Source organism: Gopherus flavomarginatus, chromosome 15 (assembly GCF_025201925.1).
Source record: "Gopherus flavomarginatus isolate rGopFla2 chromosome 15, rGopFla2.mat.asm, whole genome shotgun sequence".
In the NCBI taxonomy this organism is placed as follows: domain Eukaryota; kingdom Metazoa; phylum Chordata; order Testudines; family Testudinidae; genus Gopherus; species Gopherus flavomarginatus.
This window is the reverse complement of record NC_066631.1, coordinates 29,907,880-29,933,180: the sequence shown is the minus strand read 5'-3', so window position 1 is coordinate 29,933,180 and position 25,301 is coordinate 29,907,880. Positions and strand designations below refer to the sequence as shown.

At 42.8% G+C, this 25,301-nt stretch overlaps 2 protein-coding genes across 3 annotated transcripts in view; one reads left to right on the top strand and one right to left on the bottom strand.

Moving 5' to 3' along the window:
- KCTD10 (potassium channel tetramerization domain containing 10) overlaps window positions 1-25,301 on the top strand; it is a 78,890-nt gene that overhangs the window by 31,161 nt on the left and 22,428 nt on the right. The window contains exon 8 of one of the 2 annotated variants that reach the window (XR_007769551.1): window positions 22,139-22,306. The exons of the other annotated variant lie outside the window; for it this stretch is intronic. The gene's annotated coding sequence lies outside the window, so the exon portion shown is untranslated. The remainder of the gene's footprint in view (window positions 1-22,138; window positions 22,307-25,301) is intronic. 2 annotated transcript variants of the gene reach the window in all.
- MYO1H (myosin IH) overlaps window positions 1-25,301 on the bottom strand; it is a 58,985-nt gene that overhangs the window by 12,169 nt on the left and 21,515 nt on the right. Inside the window, exons 3-21 of the mRNA XM_050924566.1 lie at window positions 23,596-23,711; window positions 22,133-22,331; window positions 20,990-21,070; window positions 20,266-20,445; window positions 18,897-18,995; window positions 17,485-17,598; window positions 15,863-15,934; window positions 14,654-14,773; window positions 13,314-13,381; window positions 12,197-12,302; window positions 10,940-11,020; window positions 9,086-9,177; window positions 7,416-7,510; window positions 4,989-5,035; window positions 4,669-4,749; window positions 3,870-3,975; window positions 976-1,093; window positions 382-495; window positions 188-264 (exon numbers count right to left, since the gene is read on the bottom strand). Coding sequence (XP_050780523.1) covers window positions 188-264; window positions 382-495; window positions 976-1,093; window positions 3,870-3,975; window positions 4,669-4,749; window positions 4,989-5,035; window positions 7,416-7,510; window positions 9,086-9,177; window positions 10,940-11,020; window positions 12,197-12,302; window positions 13,314-13,381; window positions 14,654-14,773; window positions 15,863-15,934; window positions 17,485-17,598; window positions 18,897-18,995; window positions 20,266-20,445; window positions 20,990-21,070; window positions 22,133-22,331; window positions 23,596-23,711 — 1,966 coding nt within the window. The remainder of the gene's footprint in view (window positions 1-187; window positions 265-381; window positions 496-975; window positions 1,094-3,869; window positions 3,976-4,668; window positions 4,750-4,988; window positions 5,036-7,415; window positions 7,511-9,085; window positions 9,178-10,939; window positions 11,021-12,196; window positions 12,303-13,313; window positions 13,382-14,653; window positions 14,774-15,862; window positions 15,935-17,484; window positions 17,599-18,896; window positions 18,996-20,265; window positions 20,446-20,989; window positions 21,071-22,132; window positions 22,332-23,595; window positions 23,712-25,301) is intronic.

Here is a 25,301-nt window from a genome sequence, read left to right as displayed (position 1 = left end):
TACCCCGTTCCTGTAACTTCATCTCCTGAAAGCCCGATAATTGCCTCCAGTGATGTTGTGTTTCTGGCATCTATTATTTTTCTCACAAACAAATGAAGAATGCTCATAAAGGACAGACTTTCTTTTAATTATTCAGATGAAAAAGGTTATTAGGCTCTGCGTGATAAAAAGGCAATTGGAACTGTACCTAGCAGGTGTTTGCTGTATTCAAATGCATCTTCTGTGGCAAACAGAGTCCTTGGGAAACGAATGAATATTTTCGTTCTAAGAAAGAACACAGCCTATTAGTAAAGATCCTCCATTGCAACAGTTTTAAAAGGAGCAGTATCCTGACCTGGTTATCTGGTGTAACACACTGTGGCAAGAGAAAAGAGCATTTACCTTCCTAGTTTGTATTCTTCAGGTTTGTACCCAATGTGCTTTATGAGCCTCTCCACACCATCCGCTGCTGGTCCGTGCCAATGAGGCCAAGTAGCCGGGCACAGGGACTTGTATCTAGAAAGATCAGTGATGGGGCACATCAACGAGACTGGACTTAGTTTGAAAGAAAGAGCAAAGAGGCCAACAAGTAGATTAAAGTGGGTGCAGATGATTACAGCAGACAAAGATAAGATATGTTCAACACAACAGCAGTGCCTAAGACAGCTTCTTTCTTGCACTGATTCCGCCTTAAATTCTGTAAATCCAAGACATTGACCTAAAGTTTTTAGGCTTAGTCACATAAATCCATACTGAGGGTCCCCAGAACAGTAGCCTAATTCCGAGGTGCTGAGCACAGCAGCATCTGAAAGCCCTTAAACACACAAAATGACCAGCAATCTGCTGACACTTGGGCATCCCTGCACACAGGAGCCCTGAGCTTTGATGTAACATTGGACTCCAAGGCAGAGGGATCCTTTTGTATCTTAAGGAACCTGACCTCACTGTGCCTTCACATTGTTAGAAGTAGCAACCTTTCGAGGGAACTCTGTTTACCTTTGCAAGAAGAGTTCATACTTTCGCCGGTATGCAAAGCCAGCACGCCTCACCCGCAAGTGCTCCATCAACCCCAAGTACTTCACCTGGTGTCTTATCAGGACGTCATCGAACTTTCCTGTAGTGAATGGATTACAGAGTGAACAGGAATCACTTGTAAGTTCTCTCAGTGGCATCACTCCCTCACTATTCCATATACCAGGATAGGCAGCACCTCAGCAGGGCATACCACGGTAGGCAGGTGAAGTGTGATCACAGCCTGGTAAGCTCCACTGAGAGTCTGCTGAACAAGTCAGTCTGTGTTTTACAGCCCCCATTTCTATTTACTCTGAGCGGCTCGCAATCTTCACTGTAGTTCTGCTCACAACCCCCGTGTGAGAGGCTGTGACTCCCCCACTTCGCAGATTGTGAGCTGAAGCAGAGGAGCCAAGGGTAAAATTTTCATCGGTGCTTAAGTCACACTTTCAAAGGTGATTTTGAGTAACATTTTTAAATGCACCTAAGTGAGCTGTCCAAGATCACACAGGAAGTCTGTGGAGAATGAAGGAAATGAACCCTACCCTTGGCTACCACCATAACCACTGAACAATCCTCTCCCTGATCCTTGCACGCTGGCATCTGCCTGGCCCTCTGTGCTCCCTCCTCAGCAGCAAGCCTTTGTTCTGGGCCCCACTACCATTGCTACCCACCTTTTATTCAGCTGCGTGCACTTGGCAGCCCATGCTCTGTGGTAGGCTAGTGACACACTTCTCAGGGTACCCAGGACTGGGAATCATCTTGTTACCCTCCACCCCACCTCCAGCAATAAGGAGACTTGCTTGGGCTTACCTGGGTATCAGCTCCCTGATACTACCACCCAAACCATCTCCTCAGGCCCCCTTAAACTCTGCAGATTAATAGATGCACCCCACTCCTTGAGCCCCTTTGAAGCATTCCCCAGTAATATTCAGCTCCTTGTCCACTGACCGCTCACAGATCTACCAGGTTTGCTATCCCCAAGGAGACAGTGCACAGACCAACCCATAGGATCAAATTCAGGATCAGCTCCTGGTAGAGTACCACAGCACTGAGTTATATTAATAGTGAAAACAGCTGTAAGTTTGTCAACACCAAATTAAGATTTAAGAGACAATGAATAAGGAGAACAGAAACAGCAAGGTGACATACAAAACAAAATCAGTTGATGCTCTAGAAAGCATGTTAAGACAGGAGGTTGGTCTCCAAGGAAGCCTATCTATCTCAGACATCCCTTACAGTGCCTCCAGCCACAGTAGGTAGGGATCCTGTTTTCATGAATAGAAATCGTGCTGCCTGATTACTTCCTCAGGTGCAGAAGAACCTACTTCTTATATTCCCCAGAGTTCACTGTCTGCCCCCAGAGACAGGGTAACCCGCTGTAGTTCATTCTCCAGTGTGTGCCGTTCTGGCTGACTCAGCATGTAAGTAGGGCTTCCATTATGTTGCCTTACAACGCTTTACATTTTGACAGATGCCCATCTTACCTTCTGCCTTCTTTGATTGGAACTGACCTTAAAACGTATTTTTGGTACATATACACACCACCTTAAATATTGTCTGTACACACATTTCAGATTGATATTAATAACCAGCATGATCCTGGCTTTCATTTAAGCCCTCACAGGACATTCTTTATGCATAAAGACCATGAAAGCAGTGCGCTAGGTGTAAGGAGTTTGCCAGGAACTGCTGTTACAGAGAAGTTGACCCTTTGGCAGCTGGCACCAATGGGCCTCTGTGTCAACTAGTCATTAGACCAGGGCTTGAAACAAGGACACACAGGTGAACATGGAGGTGGTGGATGGGCCCTGGCTGGTACAGGCAAGGTCTTACTGTGGTAAACTGGTACAGCTGCCCGAAGAGTTTGAAAAGCACCAGATGTGCGATTACTTCAAGTGAAGGTGTTTCAGCAGGGGATTGCTGGCTTTTTGAAACATTACGTGGGTAATGAACAGTCTTCCCCTCACACAACTTCAAGAATTTGCTTTCTCTTGCCATGTAAGAGTTTCACACTGTAGCTCTTTGCACTTTGATAGTGCTTTTCCAAAGTACCTAAATGTTAATTAAGCGTCACTATACTAGTGTGAGATAAGCGTGTCCATTTTATAGGTCAGGAAGCAGGCACACAAAGTGACTTAGCTCAAACCTTCATCATGGAGAGTGGGACCAAGAAAAGAAGCAGAAATCATGACTCCCATGCCCCATCACCACACCACCTCCCCTCCAAAAGCTAGAGCCTGACTCCAGATCTCCCACTCTAACCAGTGGCGCCCCTCTCCTGCTCGCTTCTGGTTAGAAATTAGGCAGATTGTACCACATCAAGGCATTAAGCAGACCAGGAAGTAGCTATGGCCTGAAAACCTTGAGGAGAATGGGTCTATTCTGAGAGGTGCAGTATATGGGTGATGGGGTTTTCTGCTAGTAAGAAGCAGAAAATGTTCTCCTGCATTCCCTGTCACCAAGAAAGAGGATTCTTGCAGTATGCTGGGGGTACTTTAGCCATGTTTGAAGATTAGCCTACCAAGTGCTGGCTGCATAGGGGTGACTGCTCAGCAGCCCGCGTGGCACGCCTTGATGAATTCTAAGGGCTGTCTAGCAGAAGAAAAAAGCACAGACTAAGTAGCAGCTGTATGTGATGTAGGAAGTATGCGTAGCTGGGTAGTGTATAAGCAGCACTAAAGTTCAGCAGCCAGAATCAGGGGGACCCACTTTCATTGAAGTTTGGCCTTTCATTGTGAAGTGTTCCAGGTCTGCTCCATTACTGCGTCTGGCAGCACCCAGGTGTTGGACTCTGTGGGTTTTTTAAGGAGTTACACCATAGCTGAGGGTCTGCCTCTTCACCCCACCAATACCACGATAACAAGGACATCCCTTACCAGGTTCTTTGCCCTCGTTGGGTTTAATACACCGGATGTAAGACGGCTCCTTGGACATCAGGATTTCGATTAGGCTAGCCAGGCTGTTTTTGAACTGGGTTGCAACCTGTGCAGACAATGAAGCTCTCTGTTAATGATATAGCGAAGACGGCGCAGTTACTGAAGTCAACAGTAGAGCCCTACTCCAGTCCTTGAGTTGTAGGTTGAATTAAAACACGTTTCCAAAACCCTTCAGTGAGGTGGGAACACACTTGAATACACTTGTACCCTGATATAACACGAATTTGGCTATAACGCAGTAAAGCAGTGCTCCGGGGGCGGAGGGGGGAATGCTTCAGCGGATCAAAGCAACTTCGATATAATACGGTTTCTCCTATAACACAGTAAGATTGTTTGGCTCCCAAGGACAGCGTTATATTGGGGTAGAGGTGTATGAGAATTCTGGAGCGTTTTCCTTAAACCAACCACCCTCGGAATCTGCCAAGCAGAGAGATGTGTCAGGCAAACCTCAGGAACTGAACAATCTTTATTTACCATGGAAAGCACCCAGCACAGTTTCAGGTGCTGAATAAACCACAAGTGCCCCTGAAGAGATGCATCACACTCCTTACTGAGATCTAAGCAGCAATATTGCATTTTTTTCCCTCCCCTTCAAGACTGCCTCAGTATTGCTCTATTGAGGAATTCCACTGAAGTCTAGAATTAGCTCAGGAAGAGGGATTAGGCCTCCGGAAGCCAAGCTATTTCGGAAGTTAGTTTGCTCTTCCTTATAGGTTTGTATGTAAGGGATGAAACTCACAGTCTCAGGCCGTCTCCTGTTGTCTAGCTCAGATGGAAGAAAACATTCTTTAATTATGCCATTTTTAGACTTGCACAGTACCTGAAACAGAGGAGTGCAAGGGTAAAGTAAATGGGCACACTACTCCCACAGGCTGCTGCTAAAGAAGCGAACAAATGAGGCTGCATAGACAAGAGCTTTCCAGAACACCGCATGACCTGTAATGGCCATTGAAATGCTTGAAACTGTGTAAAAGCAACTCAGATACTTAACCAAACTAAAAATCAAATCACAAAAAATCCTTCTGAAAAGCCAATTTCGGTGATTCAATAGCATCTTACCTCTTTTAGGTTTCTATACAGGAGATCGTTATTCTTCTCTAGGAATCCTGAAAAGAAAGTTTTAAGAAACAAACGTTTTGAAGAAAATTAGAGGAGAATTAGGAGGTTCTTGATGAATTTGCTGCTTTTGCCCCTCACACATTACATCTTGAGAGCTGGTCAGAACATTTTCAGCAAAATTTCATTTCAAAGTCAAAGACGGAGGCATGCTCTATAGCCTGCTGGTTGGGGTACCTACCTGCGATGTAGAAGACCCAAAATTCAAGTCCCAGCTCTGCCTGATCCAGAGTGATCTGGGATGAAAAACTCTGCTCTGAATCAACCAGAGCAAGGCCTTAGACCTACATGTCCCACCTCCTAGACCACTGTCCTACCCAGCAGGTTGTAGAGTGCAAATCTCTCACCCACCACACCCCCAAGCTCATTTTAGTGGACATTTTAGCACATGTTGGTTCAAACAGTTTTGTTTTAGTGAAGGACGAAAAAATGTTGACACTTGAGAAGTTGCCACAAAATAGAACTGTCATCCTCCAGATGCTCTAACTCCAAATGGCCACTACCCAAATCAGCCATGAGCAGGGAAGTCTCCATCTTGCAAGGACAGTTCTTCTATTAGGCATTACCAAGGCCGACCAGCCAAGCTAAGTGGCTGTTTGACCAGATATAATCTTTGCCTGCAACTGTTACGCAGCTCTGTGCCAAATGTAAATCTGAAATAAAATATTCATTCTTTGAGCTGACCCTTCTACGTGAAAGTCTCACTGCAACCAGGAGCAGAAAAAGACCACCACCTTTAAGAACTGGTCTTTAGAACAGACATTTGATCCATAGATCGCAACACTCACGGCACATAGGAACCAACATATGGAAGTGCCACTGCAACCATCAGTGATGCTAGATTCTACACGAGGAACAAGCATTGTGCTCAGGTTAAAACCAACCCAGAGTGCACACAGAGGCCAGTGAAAGCTATTTGTATTGTTTAGACAATGCAATTCTCTGAAGCAGCTTAGTGACTGAAGCTCTAGAACTATAATTGCGCTGTACTCAGACCTTGCAGCTGAACCAGAAGATAGGACAGATTCTCAGCTGTTATGATTGGGGTAGCTTCATTGATTTCAAGAGCTGTGTGTCATTTACATCAGCTAAGAATCTGGCCCAGAGTATTCACCCAACAATTTCCTATTAGCAACTAGCAATCAAGGCACTGATCTTATGAATACCTATGCAGACAGCTTTGTTTGCATGAGTAGTCCTATTGGCTTATGTGTGAGTGAAGTTACTCATGTGTGAAAGTGAAATTACTCACACAGTTTGACCCCAAGTGTTCAATTTAGCCTCTCCCTGGATATGCTTTCATGTCAGCAAAGCCATCCTTGGGGTGGGGCGAATCAGGGTGACTGTTCTGGGCCCTGCGCTTTGGGGGGCCTCCACGCTTTGACATCACAGGGTCAGATGCAATACTTCACATGCACCCATCACAGCATGCGTCTGTTGCTCGGGAGGGTTCAGGGATCCCGGGAGCTGATCGGGGCTGGAGGATCTCAGTGGGGATCTGTGGGAGGATCCTGGCAGCAATTCTCAGGTTTGCCCTGCCGTGCTGGAGGCAGCGGCGATTATCCCTGCGCAGGTCCCATGCAGGCATTCCATGGGCCAGGACCTCCCAGCCTCATCTAGCAGGGGTCAGTGCTGCCCTCCTCGAGTCCCCAGACCAGCCTGCTAGCAGCAAGGTCACAGGAAGGCCCTGGGAGCCTGTGAGAGGCCCCTTCGCGTCTGGTTATTTCTGTGCGGGGCAAGTCCAGCTTGCCAGGCCCTGGCCCACGAGCTCCCCATGGTGGATGCAGAGCAGCTCAGAGACTGGCCCCCAGCTACAGGGTCCATGCACAGGTCAGTTCTGGGGCGGGACTGCCTCACGGTGAGTTTTAATTATGTGAACTTCATTATAGTTATACACAAGAATGACAATATAACAACTACCTTTTAATTATACAGCTGGGTGCTATCAATATTTAACCTGCAGCTGCCCTTGAAGTTCACTGTAACCAGATTTCACCTGTATAAAAAAAAATGTTAAGGGGGTGCCCATACAGGCTGATTTGTCCCCGGCCCCGCATGTCAGTTTCAACCACATCTATATAGATTTTCCCATATTTCTGAAAAGTGAGTTGCATGAATTAAATCTTCAAACAACTGAATTTTTCTATCAAAAATTTAGACTTGGGGATTTGAGATAGTCCAAATAAGAGCAAAAAAGGAAAGGCAGAGTGCCCTTTAAGAGCAAGTATATTTCAGAATCGTTTTCTAATCAGGTGCTTGAGTTGGAGGATTTGCCACCACCCGCTTAAGTGCTGCAAGTTAAAGCACATGTCACAGGGAGAACCGTTAGAATGTTCTTCAAGAATGCAGGCTTGTCTAGTCCACACTCACCTACTACACAGTAAGTGACCTCCCCTGCATAGTGAAGGAGACGGAAATCCACCCAGTCAATTGATTTTCGTGTCTTTTGATCTGCAAGCTTGCGGCTACAGAAAGAAAAGCAAGAAGCCGAATAGTTTCTTCAGCTCATGAGAATGGTGGAATCAACCATACTAAGAACAGTATGTTGCAAAAACAGAAACTGACATCAAGTTAGGCTCTTATTAGCATGAATCTGATTGCAGGGTTGCGGCCTATATAGACATTTCACAAATTGGTCAGAAGCCATCTAACAATGAAGAGCCTATTTAAAGAGAAATGGTTCACGTACTGTCATGGTAGTTCCCATAATCTTATGCGGCCTGCTATATGCTCGTTAGAAAAGGCCATTCATTCAGGATACACTTTACACCTTGCAGAAGACATTTAAATGTTCAGATATTTTTATTAGCTTTGTCTATGTGGCCGGGATAAGGATGGCAGCTGGCTTCTGCCTTATTTCAGTTTGAAAAGACACCCCAAAATTTTACACTAAGCAGGCAAAAAAAACACAGTTAATGGTGTTTCATGAATAGCAGATACCTAATGCAAAGAGGACAACACTGAAACTTTGAAACAGTGAATGTTTAGTATTTCTGGGAACTACTATAATATATATTTAATAATGGCAAGATTCCATTTGTGACTGAAGTGTATTCACACTGATGTTGCCCTCCAACATGCATTGCCTTTTTTAAAAATGGAATAGTTCTAGCAATTCTCTCTGAAGATCTTAGTCCCAAAGAGAGTACGATATTAAGGAACAGATAAGTAGCAGGCAGATTAGTTACTGACTCTCCACAAGGAATTGTCCTGAGTGTCACACAGCCAGAAGTAACATTTCAGAACCTTGATTCTGTGAACTGCTGGCTACTCACTGGTTTTTAGTTAGCCTTCTCTTATGGACACCTAGTCCGGACCCTGTCTTCACCTGCATTTGTACAGCACCTACCACAACAGAGCCCTAGCACTAGGCACTGGAGCAAAAGAAATATTTACTAAAGTGATGCTTGTTGGGAAGAATCTAGCAGGGGCACACACATCTCATGGAGATGGGCTCTTTGGAGAAGTTTGTATCTGGCTCCAAATCCAAGCTCTGCAAGCTGGGCTCATCTCCAGAGCTCAGTTCTGCCTAGTGCTAAGTACCTTCAGCTCTCACTGACTTTGATGCAAGTTGAAGCTATTTGTCATCTCACAGGATTGGTCCCTGATTTGGATATAAAATACACATAGAAGGATGGATAAACTGGGCTTAAATATTGGCAAGCTACTGATACAGGGAAGAAAGGAATTCCCTCCTCTCACATACCACAGATTATATTCAAACAATCAGAGAGGTAGCTGTGTTTGCTGCTTTTACAGATCCAGACTAAAAGTTCAGTGGCACCTTATAGACCAACAAACGTATTGGAACATGAGGGCATTCACCCACAAAAACTCATGCTCCAATACGTTTGTTAGTCTATAAGGTGCCACTGAACTCTTTGCCGCTATTCTAATAATGTCATTTATCATAGTGGTAGGTTGTGGGCAGCCTGCTAGACTGGAACTTTTCTTTGGTATAAAACAGGACCTCAGAACAGAACATTGGAAACCCTAGGGAAAGTTTCGTCTACAGTAGGTTACAGAGCATAAGTGCATACGTCAAGAAGTGGGCATGATCTCCTACTTTCTCTTCCAATTTTTCCAGGAAGCTTAAATCAGTTGCTTCACCAGGCCGTAAACATTCTTCATCCTTAAAGAAGAAACATTGCAGCATCTTAATCTGACCTTACTCCCTCCTGATGGCAGATCTGAACATGATTTACTGACCCAGGATTTGCCAAAATCATTTTCTGTAATCTGTATAAAGTGTATAAATCCCCTCAGAGATCCCCACATTGTTTAGAGAGTGGTCATTTGTACATTTGGGATTTGTGGTTATCTACTGATTTTAGGGTTTTCTAATAGCATCCATCACTGTAGTTATCCTAGTGCTGATGTATAGAGAAGCTGGCCTAGTTTTCAGAAGGTTTATAAACCCACAATCCCATTACATGTCAACGAAAGTGGCAGATTCTCAGCCCCTAGGAGTATTCTCAGCATATAATATCAAAGTATAGAGAAAATTTGCAATAAAATGCCTTGTTTCAGCAAGGTAAGTCTAGGGAGGTGGGGTGTATTAAAAATGTATTTATCTCTATCATGATTTAATTAAACGTACCATATTAATGCACATTTAACTTTGAATGCCACTAAAATCTGGGCAGTGGATACACCTACCCTCGTTCAAATAAGAGTGCAGCTGTTAAAGAAATGCCAAGTAACTTTTTTCAGAACACAAACTGTCATCTAATGACTGTTTAACTTAGTACAGTCTGGTTACAAGATAACAGGTCATGGTAATTACTTGTAACTTAACTACAGCCATTACCATGAGAAACTAGAATTAAGGTTTTCAGTTTATAAACTATTCAGTTTCATACAAAACATTTATATGCTTCCTTGTAAAATTCATAACTCAGTTTTACAAGACTATTGTTATGCAGAGAATTTTACATTTTCTGCAAGCGTGTGCCTCTCTCCTTGTCTGTCTCACAGTCAGTTTCACATGAAGGTGGCAGGGTGGAAGAAATGGATATCATTAGGCACTGAGACCCAGGAATACATAAAGGCTAGATATTCTTGGTCAACATTAATTACAACTTCTAAGAGTCCAAAAGCCTCCAAACCTACTGGATTCTTATATTTTCTACCTGAGAACCACCCCCCACCCACACAATTATGATATGTATAGAAGAGTTCTGCGTGCACATGTTCTTCATTAAAATGAGAATACTAGCATTAAGCTTCAAGAATCATGATACTCCTGCCCTTCATTACAGTACATTAATCACTCAGCTTCTGTATCCATGTGATAAACTCTCCACTCCTCTGTCTACAAGTCAGCAAGCCATGGGGGTCAAAGCACAATGCATCACTGTTGAATTACATGCATCTTTACAGAAAGAATCTCTATAAATCTTACCTTTCTTGGTTTTTGTATTACTAAGTTTAAAGCAACTTGATTTTCTCATAGGGCCCCCACCCCATTTATCCCAAAGAGGAGAGGAAGGCTGCTCTGAACTCTAGGAGTTCTCTTGCAAACAGTGCCCTTAGTGATGTTGACAGGCTAGAAAGCTTCATTCAAGCAGCCCCTGCATCCAATGCAGGATGGTGGTGGCTGTAACTTGGGGTTTTTGAGAACAGAGATAAGTAAACAGAGGGAGGAACAAGGAGAAAAATCTCAGAGCACAGCTCAGAAAAAAGTATAAGTTGCTCAAACTTTACTTTGGTGTTCTGTGGCGTTTTCAGACTCTAACCTAGTATTCTATCCAACCTTTTTAATAGCAAAGGCCTGACGACAGAACTTGGGCATCCATATATTTACATCCTGGGTCCTGTAGAGTTCTTAACGTATTGAGAAAGCAATAATAGTATGGGATCACTGCAGAATTAGGCATAAATTTGGTTCTTACCAGTATGGAGATTATTCCTTTGTGTTTCTCTTCAACTAAGTCACAGATTATCTTGTTGTTGAAATATGGAATTGGCTCCCACTGGGATTAGAAAGGGAAAAGTGATTTTGAAGAATTTGGAGAATTTTACCTACTCCAACCTGAAATAATTCCAAGTTAGAATTTAAGGTTTTGTTGGAGAGGTGCTTGACCCAGCCACTCCTCAATATCTTCCCCGTTTAAGCAGCATGGGCAGAATTATCTTAATCTCTACATTACTACATTGCAACCCTTCAGTCTCTTCTGTTGAAACACACTCAGCTGCATCTTTTGTTGTTAGTATGTCTTTATCCAATGCACCGTTAACCTGTGGAACTTGTTGCCAGGGGATGTTGTGATGGCCAAAAGTATAACTGGGCTCAAAAACAGTAGTTTATAGAGGATAGGTCCTTCAATGGCTATTAGCCAACATGGTCAGGGATGCAACCCATGCCCCACATGTCCCTAAACCTCTGACTTCTAGAAGCTGGAACTGGATAACAGGGAACAGATCACTTGATAATTGTTCTGTTCATTCCCTCTGAAGCATCTGGTGCTTGACACTGTTGGAATACAGTACACCAGACCAGATGGACCAATGGTCTGACCCTGCATGGCCATTCTTACGTTACAAGGATCTTCATGTCTACAAAGGCATTTCATTGCAGAGTCTTTTTCTGGCCAAGAGTCCTAGTTCTGCCACATTCTTCTTCAAAGCATACAAATTAACTCAGCCAAAATGATTGAACGCTCTAGAAAGGGTACAACTAGGAGTAATGGGATCAAAGTAAGGAAGGGGAAAAGTGAGGCCAAGTATAGCAAGAGCTTCCAGTGAATTCTATTACATAGCACAGGGGTTCTCAACTGGAAGGTGGGGGTTAAACAGGCATTCAGGGGTCATGACTATCCTACATATCCCATGTTACCAAATGGGAGGAGGGTCTGTGGGAAAGGGCCCCCAGGACAGAAGAGGTTGGAGGCTGCGCTCTCTGTAGCTCTCAAAGGGAAGCATTCTTTAAAACACGTGACAATATGAAAACATACCTTCAATGATAATCCTGCACTAACTGAAGGGAACGGAATGGGTGGGTCCACTATGCCTTTTCCATCTCAAATGTCAATGGTATTTCAACTATAATGGCAAGTTTTAAACAGCACTATTAATGCCGTGGTGAGTAAGGGTAAGTTTGCTGTGCCGTGACGTTCAAGAGAACGAGACAGGGAAAAGCAGTGAGTTACCTCTATGCCTTCCATCTCATATTCCTCCTGCTCTGCCTTCAGAGTCATTTCGATTAGCAGCTGCTGGAGCTTTTCATTGCAATAATTAATGCAGAACTGTTCAAAACTTTTGAAAAATAAAATAAGCAAGAATAAGGATGTGCATTAAAGGAAAACTTTCTAGCTGCCTTCTTGGTTTGTAGGGAAAGAAGTGTAAAAAGAGAATTCCTATTATAACCCTTCTCCCCATTACAGTGGAGGAGCCCATGAAATAGCTGAGGCAGCTATAGTTTTGTTTTCCCATTAGGACTATATTTTAATAGAAAAAGCCCATATCCCATTTCAAGAGTGGCTACCTACCAGTGTAGATGTTTAATAAGAACTGGAGGATCAGTCTGGATAAAATACACCACTCTTCCATCTCCACCCACCGCCCCTAAAACTTCTGCTTGAAACTCAAACCAAATTAGAGAGCTTTGATAAAGTTCAGCTAACTCCGCCCTCTACCTTCCCCAAACATACGCACACTATCATCTGAGCTGCAATTCCAGAGGGAAGTACCAACATTCTTCCCAGAAGGGCTGTTTTTGAGAGACTCCCAGCCCATTTTTGCTGACACAGCAAGCTCAGGGCAGCAGACTAATGGTTGAATGTTTCTGAACTCAACTGCCACATTGTCACCCATCACTAACTTCCTTCCCAACAGCCTTATAATTGAACATATGACGACAGAATAAGCATTACAGGGCAATGAGTTTTGTTTGGCTAGAAGAAGGTAGTTGTTGCATCCTGCTGTCTCTCTAGAGGCTTTGAAAGCTGCCCCACACAAGAAGATGGCCCACTCCAATATTACATGCACAAGTTCTTCCATATGATTCTGGACTTTTAACACAATCATCCATCTAGAGCAAAGAAATGAGTTGAGACCTTCACTGTGCTTCACTTAGCCAGTTACGCCTACATACTGCAACACGTGTCACAGATTAGGTACAGCTCAGAGCTGATGAAGGTTGCTGGGACTCAACTTCCTTGCCTTTCTAGGGTAAGCCAAAGCCTGAGCCCTAATGGCCATGCATTGCTTTGGAAGCAGACCCACATTAGTGCACGCATAGTTTGAGCCAGCTTCAGTGGCACTTACCTGTTTGTATCAAACACTTCAAACCCATAGATGTCAAGCAGCCCAATCACCGTTTTCCTCGTGAGGTCCTGCCAAAGATACCATTAAATGCTCCATGAGGAAAAGATGATTTCTGTAACTGGTGCAATTGCTCTGCATCATTCATGTGGTTCCCTTCACCTCATCTCTCATTTGTTCCCACTCTGCCACTGACCAGGGAGATTCATTACAGGAACAGTGTCATTACCACATGTGTCCCTCTAGCAGGCAATTCTGCAGCTGAACTGACCAGATGTTTTGGTGAGCAAGCCAAGACAGATCTAAATATTCTTCGTGGAGGTTGGGCATAGATGTAGGAGAGAACGTGGAATAAATCCCCTTTATCTTCCAATGGCGTCGCCCTCTTATAGACACTGGCAGGATGGCCATCACATATATTTGTTCCAGACAACCATTGCCTTCTATATTCGGGTAGGATACGGGATCCCATGCTGGAGACTCCTGGTTGTTCCTAGCTCTGTGAACATTTGTAGTCACTCCAACTCAAAGCCTAATGTTAACTCTCAGACCTGGGTTTCTTAAGCTGATAGTACAACATGCATCCTGGTGCACAGCTACTGTAGATGCAGAGAGGAATCCAAAGATTAAATCATTAATGGGGGAATCTAGCCAACCCACATTTTCCACCATTCAAAATTACGTATCTGGGATAATAAAAACGGCTCCATGCATGGCTGCTTGGTAGCTTACCAAACCAAAAGCAAAGACCTCCTTCAACTAGTCTTGAAGGACACTTCTCTCTCTTAAGCAAAGATATCAAGGCTACTTTCCATACAAGTTTTGTCACCATTTGGAAAACATTTTTCTTGACTCTAGAAAGCTTAGTTTTATGCTAAACTCCCCTTGTTTTTGCGCCAGCATAACAGACCAGCAAATAGCATGTTAGTTTGCTGCCACATATCCTGTGGGACAAGCACATACTATAGTTTGGATAGATCCTACAAAAGCAGTGATTTTTTTTCTTATCAGCTATAAAGTGATCATGTATAGATTTGTATTTACTTCCAGTCAGGATGGACCATTTTAAAGTAGGTCATGCATTGGCCAAAGTACATGACAATGTTTTGGGCTTTTTTGGTTTGGTTTTGTTTTTTTTAAAATCGAATACTAAAAACACCCCAGCAACCAAGCAGAACATGAATCTCCAGCTCACTGTGGTTTGAATCCCTGAACTCAACTACCAGACTTGAAATATCTGGTCGAAAACACCACATTACTGTCTCATTCTGGAAGCAGTGTCCATTCACTGAATGAGACAGTACTCATCTGTAGAGCACAGTGTTAGCTAGAAGGGAACCAACCTTGTTGGCTAAAGATCCATTAATTTTGTTGACTAGCCAAGTAAAAGTCCGTCCATAAATCGCCTTAGCTGCTGCATCCCGAGCACAGAATGCCAAGTCTATGTTCAGGGGACTTAGGACCTAAAAAAAAGCAGGTAAAAGATAACTCAAAGTCAGTAATTTCTAACTCATTTCATGCTCATGGATTAGAGAGCAGGCTACCATCTGACAGTCTCCATTTCACACTGAAGCATGAGCAAGAATTCTGCCTTCAGATCAAAACTGAAGCCAACCACAGCTCCAGGTACCAGTCCATAGGTCGCACCTCAGGCTGGTGTGACTACTGCTCTAGTACCCCAGCTATGAGACCGTTTGTTGGGTCCTAGTGCCCAACTTCTACACATCTCCCACCCAGCTGCACACATCCTAACCTGTAGCAGAGTTTAGACTGGTCCAGTCTCACAATGATGAGATGGACTTGAAGACAAAGAGGTTTTGAAATAAAATGAGATATTCCATATATATCATCTTTTTGGTCAGAAGGTGCAAGACAATAGCTACGAATTTCCTAGCATTAACATTCAGGCTACAGGAGAGGATGAATAGTGGATGAATAAAAATAAGGATTGAGCCCCATTTTACCCTCTAATTTGGGGGCAAACATTCATCTATATACGAGCTAAATGATGTACACCAGATATAAGGGGGAAATGGGCATACGCTATCAGGATTGATTAGGAGGCTGCATTTTGGGACACTGCCAAATTTCAAGGGAACACTCTGGTGGCTTTCAAACACAAAATGTTATAAGCGGACATTTTATACAAATACTCCCATCTGCATATGAAGCCAAATTTTTCAAGAAGCACTTTACAGACTACACAAATGAAGATAATTTGGCTCAGACATGTGGCTGTGTGTAAACCTTCCTCTTTCCTAACTTTTTTCAATCACTTATGTCATGTCACTCAGCAGGAAGGCAGCCTCACACCAACACTTCTCAACTTAATATCTCAAATTTACAAAGGAAGGTAACTATTCTTATCACAATTATTTTACAGATAGGAAAAGAGAGACATTCAGTAAACTTGGTGAAGTTTCCTTAGAGAATCTGAGAGTGTGTAAAGAACAAAACACAGGGTATCCTGGCTCCTTAGCCCAGGGTTTTACCACTAGACTGTGTTGACTTCTAATAGACTATGAGGAATCTGACACTGGCTTAATTTATACCTCTTCTGATCTGGCTTCTATCTTTCTGTGTGTAAGAGCTTCCTGTAGAATGGATAAGTGGACACCCAATAACTGCCAAAGAAGAGAGAGCCACAGTTAGAGTACAAAGCGTAATTTCATGCATACAGTCAATTTGGAGCAAAATGTCAAGGCTGCTGCCTTTTACTGTTAATTACTCTTGAAAACCCAAAACGTAACAGGGCAATCAACATTTGCATTTCTCTGCACCCACGGATAAGTAGTGGAATCCATCATATTAAGATTTAAAGAAAAGGAATGAGACACCTTTGCTATCTCAGTTATCTCTGGTCATATTGAGATTTTAAACTACAGCATTTTTCTTACTTGCACTGGTTTAACGTGATTGCCATGATTAGAGTCCATCAAGAATTTTCTCCCCCAGTGTATTGGCAGACTGCACAGGCACCTTGTAGGGGTTTGCTCCTTTGTGGAGTATTGAGCTGCTGCTTCTCTCTTAGGGGGTAGCCCACACAACCCGTTTCTGGTTGTTAGGGGGAGGCAGTATTGGCAGATTAAGTTGCTCTGATCTCCTTTATGATATTAAAACAATGTTAAGCAGTTGATTTCTACTGACAACAGGAAATTTCAAATGGATGCTGCTGCCACTCCAGTCTGAACATGCAGCTTGACCCTTTTGTGCATTGGACTGAAGAAGGAGCCACATAAGCTAAAACATTACGTGCCAGCATAGCAACAACTGTGCACATCTGTCAGCAGCCACCCTGCAAGCAATGCAAAGTCACTTACATAGGTCTGGGAAGTGACAGTGTGTGTCTTTATGCCAACTGGGGACAAAAACACTATTAAAAACCAATGAGACAGAGGATATTCTAGTAATGCCTTAGTACACCACACCCATAATGAAAAGCATGAATCAGTTACACAAGAAGTGTAATGTAATATAAATACCCTTGATGGCTAAAGTTGAATTAAAATGCTAAGGAGCCTGTTGCATATTATACATTACAGATTTCAACTTTTCCATCTTTATGCTGATGGCAAGAGTTAAAAAATTTAAACTTCAGGATTCTGCATCTGGCAGCTCAGTAGAGAGTTCATAGGGGTGCTATAAAGAGGACAGTGGAGAATAATTGATCGAGTCCACTGAATGCAGGACAAGAAGTAATGGGCTTAATCTGCAGCAAGGGAAATTTAGGTTAGATATTAGGAAAAACGTTCTAACTCTAAGGGTAGTTAAGCTCTGTAATAGGCTCCCGAGGGAGGTTGTGGAGTCCATCACTGGAGGTTTTTAAAAACAGGTTGGACAAACCTCTGGAAGGGATGGGCTAGATTTCTTGGTCCTGCTTCAGTGCAGGGAGCTTGACGAGTTGACTTCTCAAAGTCCCTTGCACTGCTACATTTCTAGGATCCCCTGATTAGCATAGGGACTGTTCAAGCCGGACTTGACACACACAGCCCAGGTGAGCCCCTCAGAGCAGAGGCTGTCCTTCTAGAGAATCTGGACGCTTCCTAGGACAGTACATGCTACCATCCACAAATAAAAAACATAGCAAGGAAGGGAAGCAAGCCCTCAAACCTAGCGTCCTGGGCCCCTGCCTCCAAATATGTATGGAAGCTTCCTGTCTCCCCATAGATGGTACCTTTGAGATCCATTTGATCTGGCTGCCGTTGGTGATGATGGCATGACCGTTACTATCTTCTTCATACTGAATATTTCCCAGGTGCAGGACACTGGCAATGACCCCAAAGAGATGCTGAGGCCAAAGTGACACAGACTGTTAAAAGTCAAGTTCATATGGTTACATGGTCATTACTCTTAAGCAGAATAGGCTCTTGTTTGGCTCAGTGGTAGTGCAATCTGTTGATCTGAAAATCAGCTACTTCTCTAGACCTGGTACAGAAGGACACTCCAACCTGGCCACCTCCTTCCAGTCTGACTCCCTAGGATATGCACATCAGCTGACACTTCAAAATTAAGCCAGCCGCTCAACCTAAGTAGTAGATGGATGGTGGGAATCACCAAAGTCCATGGGAGAGGCAAAGACGAGGTCACCAGGCATGATTACAATAGGACCTGTATCTCAGGCCATCTTGGTGCTGGGAGTATCACTTTTATAGACCCTTCTTCCCTTACTCCTGAGAAGTTCACAACACACAGGTAGCAGAAAAAGAGCACTTATGATGCACATATGATGCAGTGAAGCCAAAAGCAATTCTTGCACTTGCCAAATGCAGTTATAGAGCCATTTCAGAGAGGCACAGATGATACTCCAATGAACTCTGGACCCAACTTACTTAAGTGATATAAAAAAAATCAGTTAGAAACTGCAGAGAGGGAGAATGTTTTAATTTGTACCACGCATCTGAAAAAGAATTGGTCATTTGACAAAGCCACAACCATATCCCCACAAACTCCTAATTCTGTGTCCTGTATTATGCAGGAGATCAAGTTAATTCTCTTCCTGGTCTTTTTTTTTTAGTTAAATCTATCAAGCAAATGTTTAATGATATGAAGAGTAATAACAGCCCCTGGTTTTTATAGGGTTTTATAGGTGACATGAAGTTCTGATATCAATCTCTACCTCTATACACATGACATTTTTCACTAGAGTGGTAGCAGTATAGACTTCCTTTAGCAACACGCTTCTGACACCAGAAAAACACAGGGTGGGGAGGGGATCAGAAAGTTTGCCACTGGCCCAGTAATACTGTTTGTAAAGCATTTTCCCCCTGGTGGGTACAGGCATTGGTTATTGCATCCCATTTTTCTATCCATTATGGACTATCAGAAGCCAGTAAGATATTCAGACAATTCCTGCTCTCAGGTTATCTTGTCCACGTCTTAGTCAGTGCAAGATTGTTCCCCACAACACGTACTTCAGCACTGTATCCAGTCCAGTTTTAGGTGTCGCAAGGGAAGAGACTTCCACCACTTCCTTAGAAAGAGCTACAGCCCTTATTTGGAAATGTCCCCAGATATCCAGCCTGAACCAGGACAGAATCAGCAGTTACCCCCTTTCATAAATGCACATCCCTTCTCTTGCCTCTATACCTCAATATCTGTTTCAGTGAAGTCAATGACCGAGAAGGCTTTGCGGACTGTTTTCCAGTCACTCTTGTCATTAATGGAAGACACTTTGGCACATCGACCCTATTGAGGAGAAGAAAGATCATGAAAACTTTGCATTCATCACTACAGTTTTATTGATCAGGTGATCTGTGTACCATTAGCCAATCACACCTTGGCTTGGCATTTTTGATTCCCAGTTCTCTCAGCTCTTTATCACCTTGTTCGTAGATATACACACAGAAGGTTATTCTACTTTTGCCCATTCTGCCCATGGCTCTACTGGTCAGACCTTTCTGTAACCATTACTTAAGAGCATGGTGCGTGTTGAGTCTGGGTACTAGGTACTTAGCACATTTATGGTGACGTTTGGGCTCTAGCCATCTATTATGTTTATAGTAACGTAGCCTTTGTTACTCAGTGTGTCTATACTGGGAGAAGGGCAAGTTGTCTGCACATTATACTCCATCAAAAACTAAAGGAAATAGGAGGTCATAAAACAGCAGTTTGCGCACATGATTCTGCATTTTATAAACAAGCATAGGGAACACTTTTCTTCATAACAGCTGCTTAAGTCCTCAAACTTACTTATTTTACACCAAATTAATAAAGAAAGCCTTAAAAAGAGAGACCTTTACACCAAGTGTAACTTGCAGATAGCAGTTTAGGCCATGCTTTCCAATGAACCAAAGGGGTGTTTTTATACAACACCAGCCAGCTCTTCCGCCTAGTGACATCTGCCATTAAGTCACAATGCTGCCTCTACGATAGTGCACTCATTTGCCTGGCAACAGTCTGGAACAAAATTTCAGTTTGCTTCATTGTGAAATCCCTCTCTAAATGAATGGAGGAGAGGCAAGGATAGGTTGGATTCATAACTAGAGGGTAGAAACTAATTCAGGACCAAGTTTTAGTCTGGTACTCTCATGCAGCTTCTAGTGATTTCACAGCCTAAGGGCAGAATTTGGGCAACCCATAGTGTTGTCTCATTCTAATGTGCTTTATCCATTAGTTAGAAATCCATCCAAAAAAGTTAGAAATAAAGGAAGTTGAGGCACTAATATTGCTGAAGCTCTAGACCCACGGCAAATCAGTGTCAAAAGGTGAAACAAGGGTAGAAAACCATACACGGACAGCTGTTCTACAGTATTAACCACTTAGAAAATCATTAGCTATAGTCATGACTTCTACTGTAATGGAGTACATGAACGGTGAAGAAAACCCATCAAGTCATAGGTGATCATAATACAGGACCTTTACAGAACAAGGTAACAGGTACTGCAGATCTATGCTGCCAAATGCAGCCTCTAGAACCCCACAGGTAGTTCCATGCCAGGGGCCTAGTTATCCCAACCTGTATAAGATACATGTACTTCTGCGGGTTGCGCTCCAGTCCTAGCCAGCGAAGCAGGTCATCTTCCCCACCCTCCAGCAACTGGTAGAAGATATGGAAATTCCGTTCCCCATTGTTTTGATGAACGACTCGGGATTTCTCAATCAGGTAACTGAGGATATGCCCTCCCACTGGAGCTCCCTGGGGGGGAGAGGAGAGAGGGAGGGGAACAAAGCAAAAAAAAACAAACACAAACAGCCAAGTGAGCTTAGACTGCTAAGCTTTCAATACTCAACAGTCCAAGTGACAGGAAGCCAGCAGAAGTCTTGTGACTGCTGTATTCTTATTAACACACACATCCTGTGACAAGTAGCGATGACACCAGAAGCCTATCTGCTCTTCTTACACTTCATTAGTTTCTCTATTAAAATATCCCTCACAAGTAGACACACACAGTCTGAGGAGTAACTGTCCTTTCAACTAGCTCCTGCTCTGTAGTGAAATATTACCTTTTCCACTGAGCAGTTGGCTGTGTTGCCAATAATGCTGGAAACTTCCAAGATACAAGACTTCAGACCCTCAGTCAAAAAAAGCAAGAGCTGTAAAAATGAGGTCAGAAGGTAGCCTGCATGGTAAATAATTTTGCAGAGCAGTATAAGGTTTACTGACTAAGTATTCCATGCTGGTGCCAGACAGGTAAATAGTTAAACTTGTTTTGAGAATGGTCCAACACATCTGTTGTTACCTTAAAATCAAATTGGATATCCATGTATTTTCCAAATCTACTTGAGTTGTCATTACGCAGAGTTTTTGCGTTTCCAAAAGCCTGCAGAGACACAAACAAAACCAAGTCACTCCTCTTGCTGCTGAGAGCTCTGCATCTAGAATTGGGGTCATGAGGAACTGAGGGAGAACCATCAGCATGTACAGCTTTAGATAGCCTATGCACTTTCCCCTCTCTTGTCACGCTTGGTCAGTCAATGGGCAGCTAAATCCCATGAAACTCTGAAAAATTAGGTTTGTATTTACCTGAGACTGGACATACTTGCCTACCTCTTTTCCCACCCACTGCTGACAGAGCATTCCATAAGAGTAGAATCCATGTGCCCAAACTCACCATTAGTTACATTCAGTTCTCGGATTCTCTTCAGTTGGTTCTTCATGTAGGGTTAAGTATCAATGGCTCACATTTACTTACTGCCATTGTTTAGTCATGAAGACTTAGACAAGCTTTCCCTAAAATTTCTGATAATATGTGCACGTGTCATCTAAAGTTCACTGAATGTGTGCACCCACCACACGAATCTATATCCAGCTCTCAGCTCATCTCATTTTCAGGAGAGCTCTGAAAACCTGCCCTGAATAGTAGTATCCACAGTTACCTTCCTGCACATTAGGCAACTAGAGGGATAGGTGACAGATGCTCTGAGAGGCTTGTTCATTCATTGATATGGGTCAGCATTTATTAAATAGTCTCAAAATATTTTCTCTTTTCTTTATGGAGCACTACTGACAAAAATCTCTTCTTTGCACAGCATTTATATTGAGTGGGAGACTAGATGTTTTTATTATAGATGAAGAAATGTAGTTTTCAGCTTACAAACGGACAAAATTTAAATCCCTGGACAACAAACTGGCCTACATCAATTCCTTCACATTTTCCAAGTCAGAAAGGATGTTCTTGCAAAGGGGCTGAAATTACTTTCATTGTAATGCAATCAGAGATCAAGTATCCCTACAAACTGGAGGCCATTCTTCTGATGAGATCTCCTCTTCCTTCCATACATTCAAAACATTTCAGTCTTATAAACAGAGAAATCTTTCAGCCAGCCAATCTCCTCTTCATAGTATACCTTTAGAGGTCTTTTTTTTTAAATTTTTCTTTTACCTCCAGAACTGGATTGGAGAGCAGCAAGCGATCACGGACTATTTGCAGCTGTTCCGTAGTTGGGCAGGTCACGGCAAAGTACTGCAAGATCTTCTTGGAGGCTTCTGTTTTCCCAGCACCACTCTCCCCAGAGATGAGGATGAAGTGGTTATTGTATTCAGCACACATTACCCGGTAAGCATTGTCAGCTATGGCATATCTGAATAAGAGCCACAAAAAAAATCAGCTTTAAAGAATTACTCAGTATGAAACAGCCATACAAAATGACAGAAAGCTCTGACAGGAGTAAAATGTTCCATAGGTTTCTTAACACTGGAGACAGCTAAAATTTACAGACCTTGAATTGGACAGGCAAGCAATGTTCCCAGCAGAAAATTTGCAGATTCACAACTTGGAAGTAGAAACATTAATTCAAATGGAGATGTAGGCACATGATGGAGGAAAAGAGCTTTATCAACAGAACCCATGTGGACTGTGCACCATGTGCTGTGGACACAGGTTAGCACACTGCAAGTCCGTGACCCAAAGGCAGAGACTGATCAACCTCAAATTTTCATTTTTTTTTAAAGCAGCCTGTTGGTGAGCCCCAACTTCTGCCCGTGAAGATATTTTTAAAAAGGTAACAATTAGTGCAGCCACTTTCCCTTCCCACTTCCCCTCCACACCATACTTGAGAAGAAAATGCAAAAATCAACGTCCAGCTTTGAAATTTGACCTCAACTCACTTCCTGCTCCCAGAACCAGCTGGAAGCAGAATTATGAGCACTGAGAATAGGTGGAGCCCAGGGAGCCAGGAGGAAGGGCAGAGACTGTGAAAAGGAACATTTCAGAAACTGATGAAAGGATATACTCAGTACTGGAATTATGCCCTGATGGTCTGACATCCTATCATCAGGTAAGTGAGGAAGGCATGTGCTGAGCTCTGACTTGCTAGTAAAATTCCTTAATTCTAGCCCTGTCTGACACAGATTCTTCCCTGTGGTTTTTGACAAACTGGCTCTTCAGTTTTGCCCTCTGTAAAATGGAGATAAATACTTACATGCCCTCACAGGGAAGTTGTGAAGAGTGATTAACATTCACAAAACATTTGTATTTTCAAAGCTGTGTCAATACTAAAGTTGAAATTACCCTCCGTCCAAGTTCTGACATCCAAATGCCAACTCTGCAGAGACATATACTAGACTAGACAATACTTAGTCCTGCCATGAAGCAGGGGACTAGACTAGATGAGCTCTCAAGGTCCCTTCCAGTCCTATGATATTGTCTAACTGAAGTTATTTGATAAATAACCCCACAAGTTAGCAAGTTACCTGCTAAGATTGCTATTGTGAAAAGTCCTCCCCCACCAATTATGTTTGAAAGTGTTTGTAATATAACACAACAGAAACAGTGCTAGACCTGACCTTATGAAAGTCAAAAAGTGCTTATGTGAACTGAAAGCAGTGGAATTTAGTGCTACTTACATATGTGGTGGCAGTTCAAAAAAGTTGACCCCTTGATAAATCTCCATCTGTTTAACTGAGTAGAAATCCAACTCTTTGTAGGGATTCACAGATACTAGAAGGGTACCAATATATGTCTACAGGGAAGAACAGAGTAAACAAACAGAATGACTTCTCCTGAAGGGCAACCTCAAGCGTACCATGTGAAAACTGACAAAATAGAAAATGTGGAACTTTTCTGTAACAAAGGTTTTAAAGACTTCAATATTTCTGTGCTCCATTTCTAACTCCCCATACACTTAAACCCTTATTTAAAGGTTGGCTGGTAACGTCATTACATTGGTTTAGTCCAGGGGTAGGCAACCTATGGCATGTGTGCCAAAGGCGGCATACGAGCTGATTTTCAGTGGCACTCACACTGCCCGGGTCCTGGCCACCGGTCCGGGGGGCTCTGCATTTTAATTTTAAATGAAGCTTCTTAAACATTTTAAAAACCTTATTTACTTTACATACAACAATAGTTTAGTTATATATTATAGACTTACAAAAAGAGACCTTCTAAAAACATTAAAATGTATTACTGGCATGCAAAACGTGAAATTAGAGTGAATAAATGAAGACTCGGCACACCACTTCTGAAAGGTTGCTGACCCCTTGTTTAGTCCTTTAATTGTCTTAACTGAGACTTTTGATATCTCTGTCCCTTGATGCTTCTGGGATTTGGTTCATATTTATATCCCAGTTAACATAGGAACATATTTGCCTACAACTAACATTGTTTTGTTAAATCATTGAAAGTCTGTTATTCTCCAGATGTGATGCTGATGCTTCATAGGAAAGCTAAACCCATAAGCCATCTGGTGGTTACTTAAAACCGTGCATGTCTGCAGTGTAGTAGCTGTGTTGGTCCCAGGATATGAAAGAGTCAAGGTGGATGAGGTAATATCTTTTGTGGACCAACTTCTGTTGGTGGAACGTATAAGCTTGCAGGCTACACAGTGCTCTTCTTTCTACTCTGCTTCCTTCCCCAGACCTAAAGAAGAGCTCTGTGTAGCTCAAAAGCTTGTACCTTTCCCCAACCAAAGTTGGTCCAACTCTTTCATAAGACTGTATATGGAAAGAAATAATTCCTTCCTGAGCCCTGCAGATAAACAAATCTCAGGTTTCAAGGTGCAAGTCTAACTGCCTTAATTTGAGAATATTTCAGGGAGCCAAAGTTACACAACACTTTAGAACCTACTAAACTGACACTCCACCAAGTCCTTTCATTTCCGCCCCCCCACACACACACTTGCCTCAAAATATTGAGTTTCATCTAACAGAAGAGAGATTTGGAATATTCTCTACCATTTAAGATCTGCACAGCAAAAACATTGCATTGTGGGTGCTCAGCACCTTTGAAAAAACAAAGCCATTAAGAACTAGCAAATTTTGATCCTGAGGTTCAGAGCACTCTTTGTGCTGGCTTGGCTTTTCGTGTTCCTTTGTTATTTATTACAACCACTCATATACCCTGAACATAAGCCATACCATCCAAAGAAGATATGCACTTGTTTTTTTTTTTTATCTAAAGGGCAAACAGGGCAGTCAGCTTGCCAGATACCGCAAACATCTTTCAACTCCTCCTTGTATAGCAGACATAAGCATTAGAAAGCCATATTCTTGGGGAGATAATTCACTCTGTTCCAGCAAGTCAACACTGCAGTGACGAGAGAAATTAAGTCCAC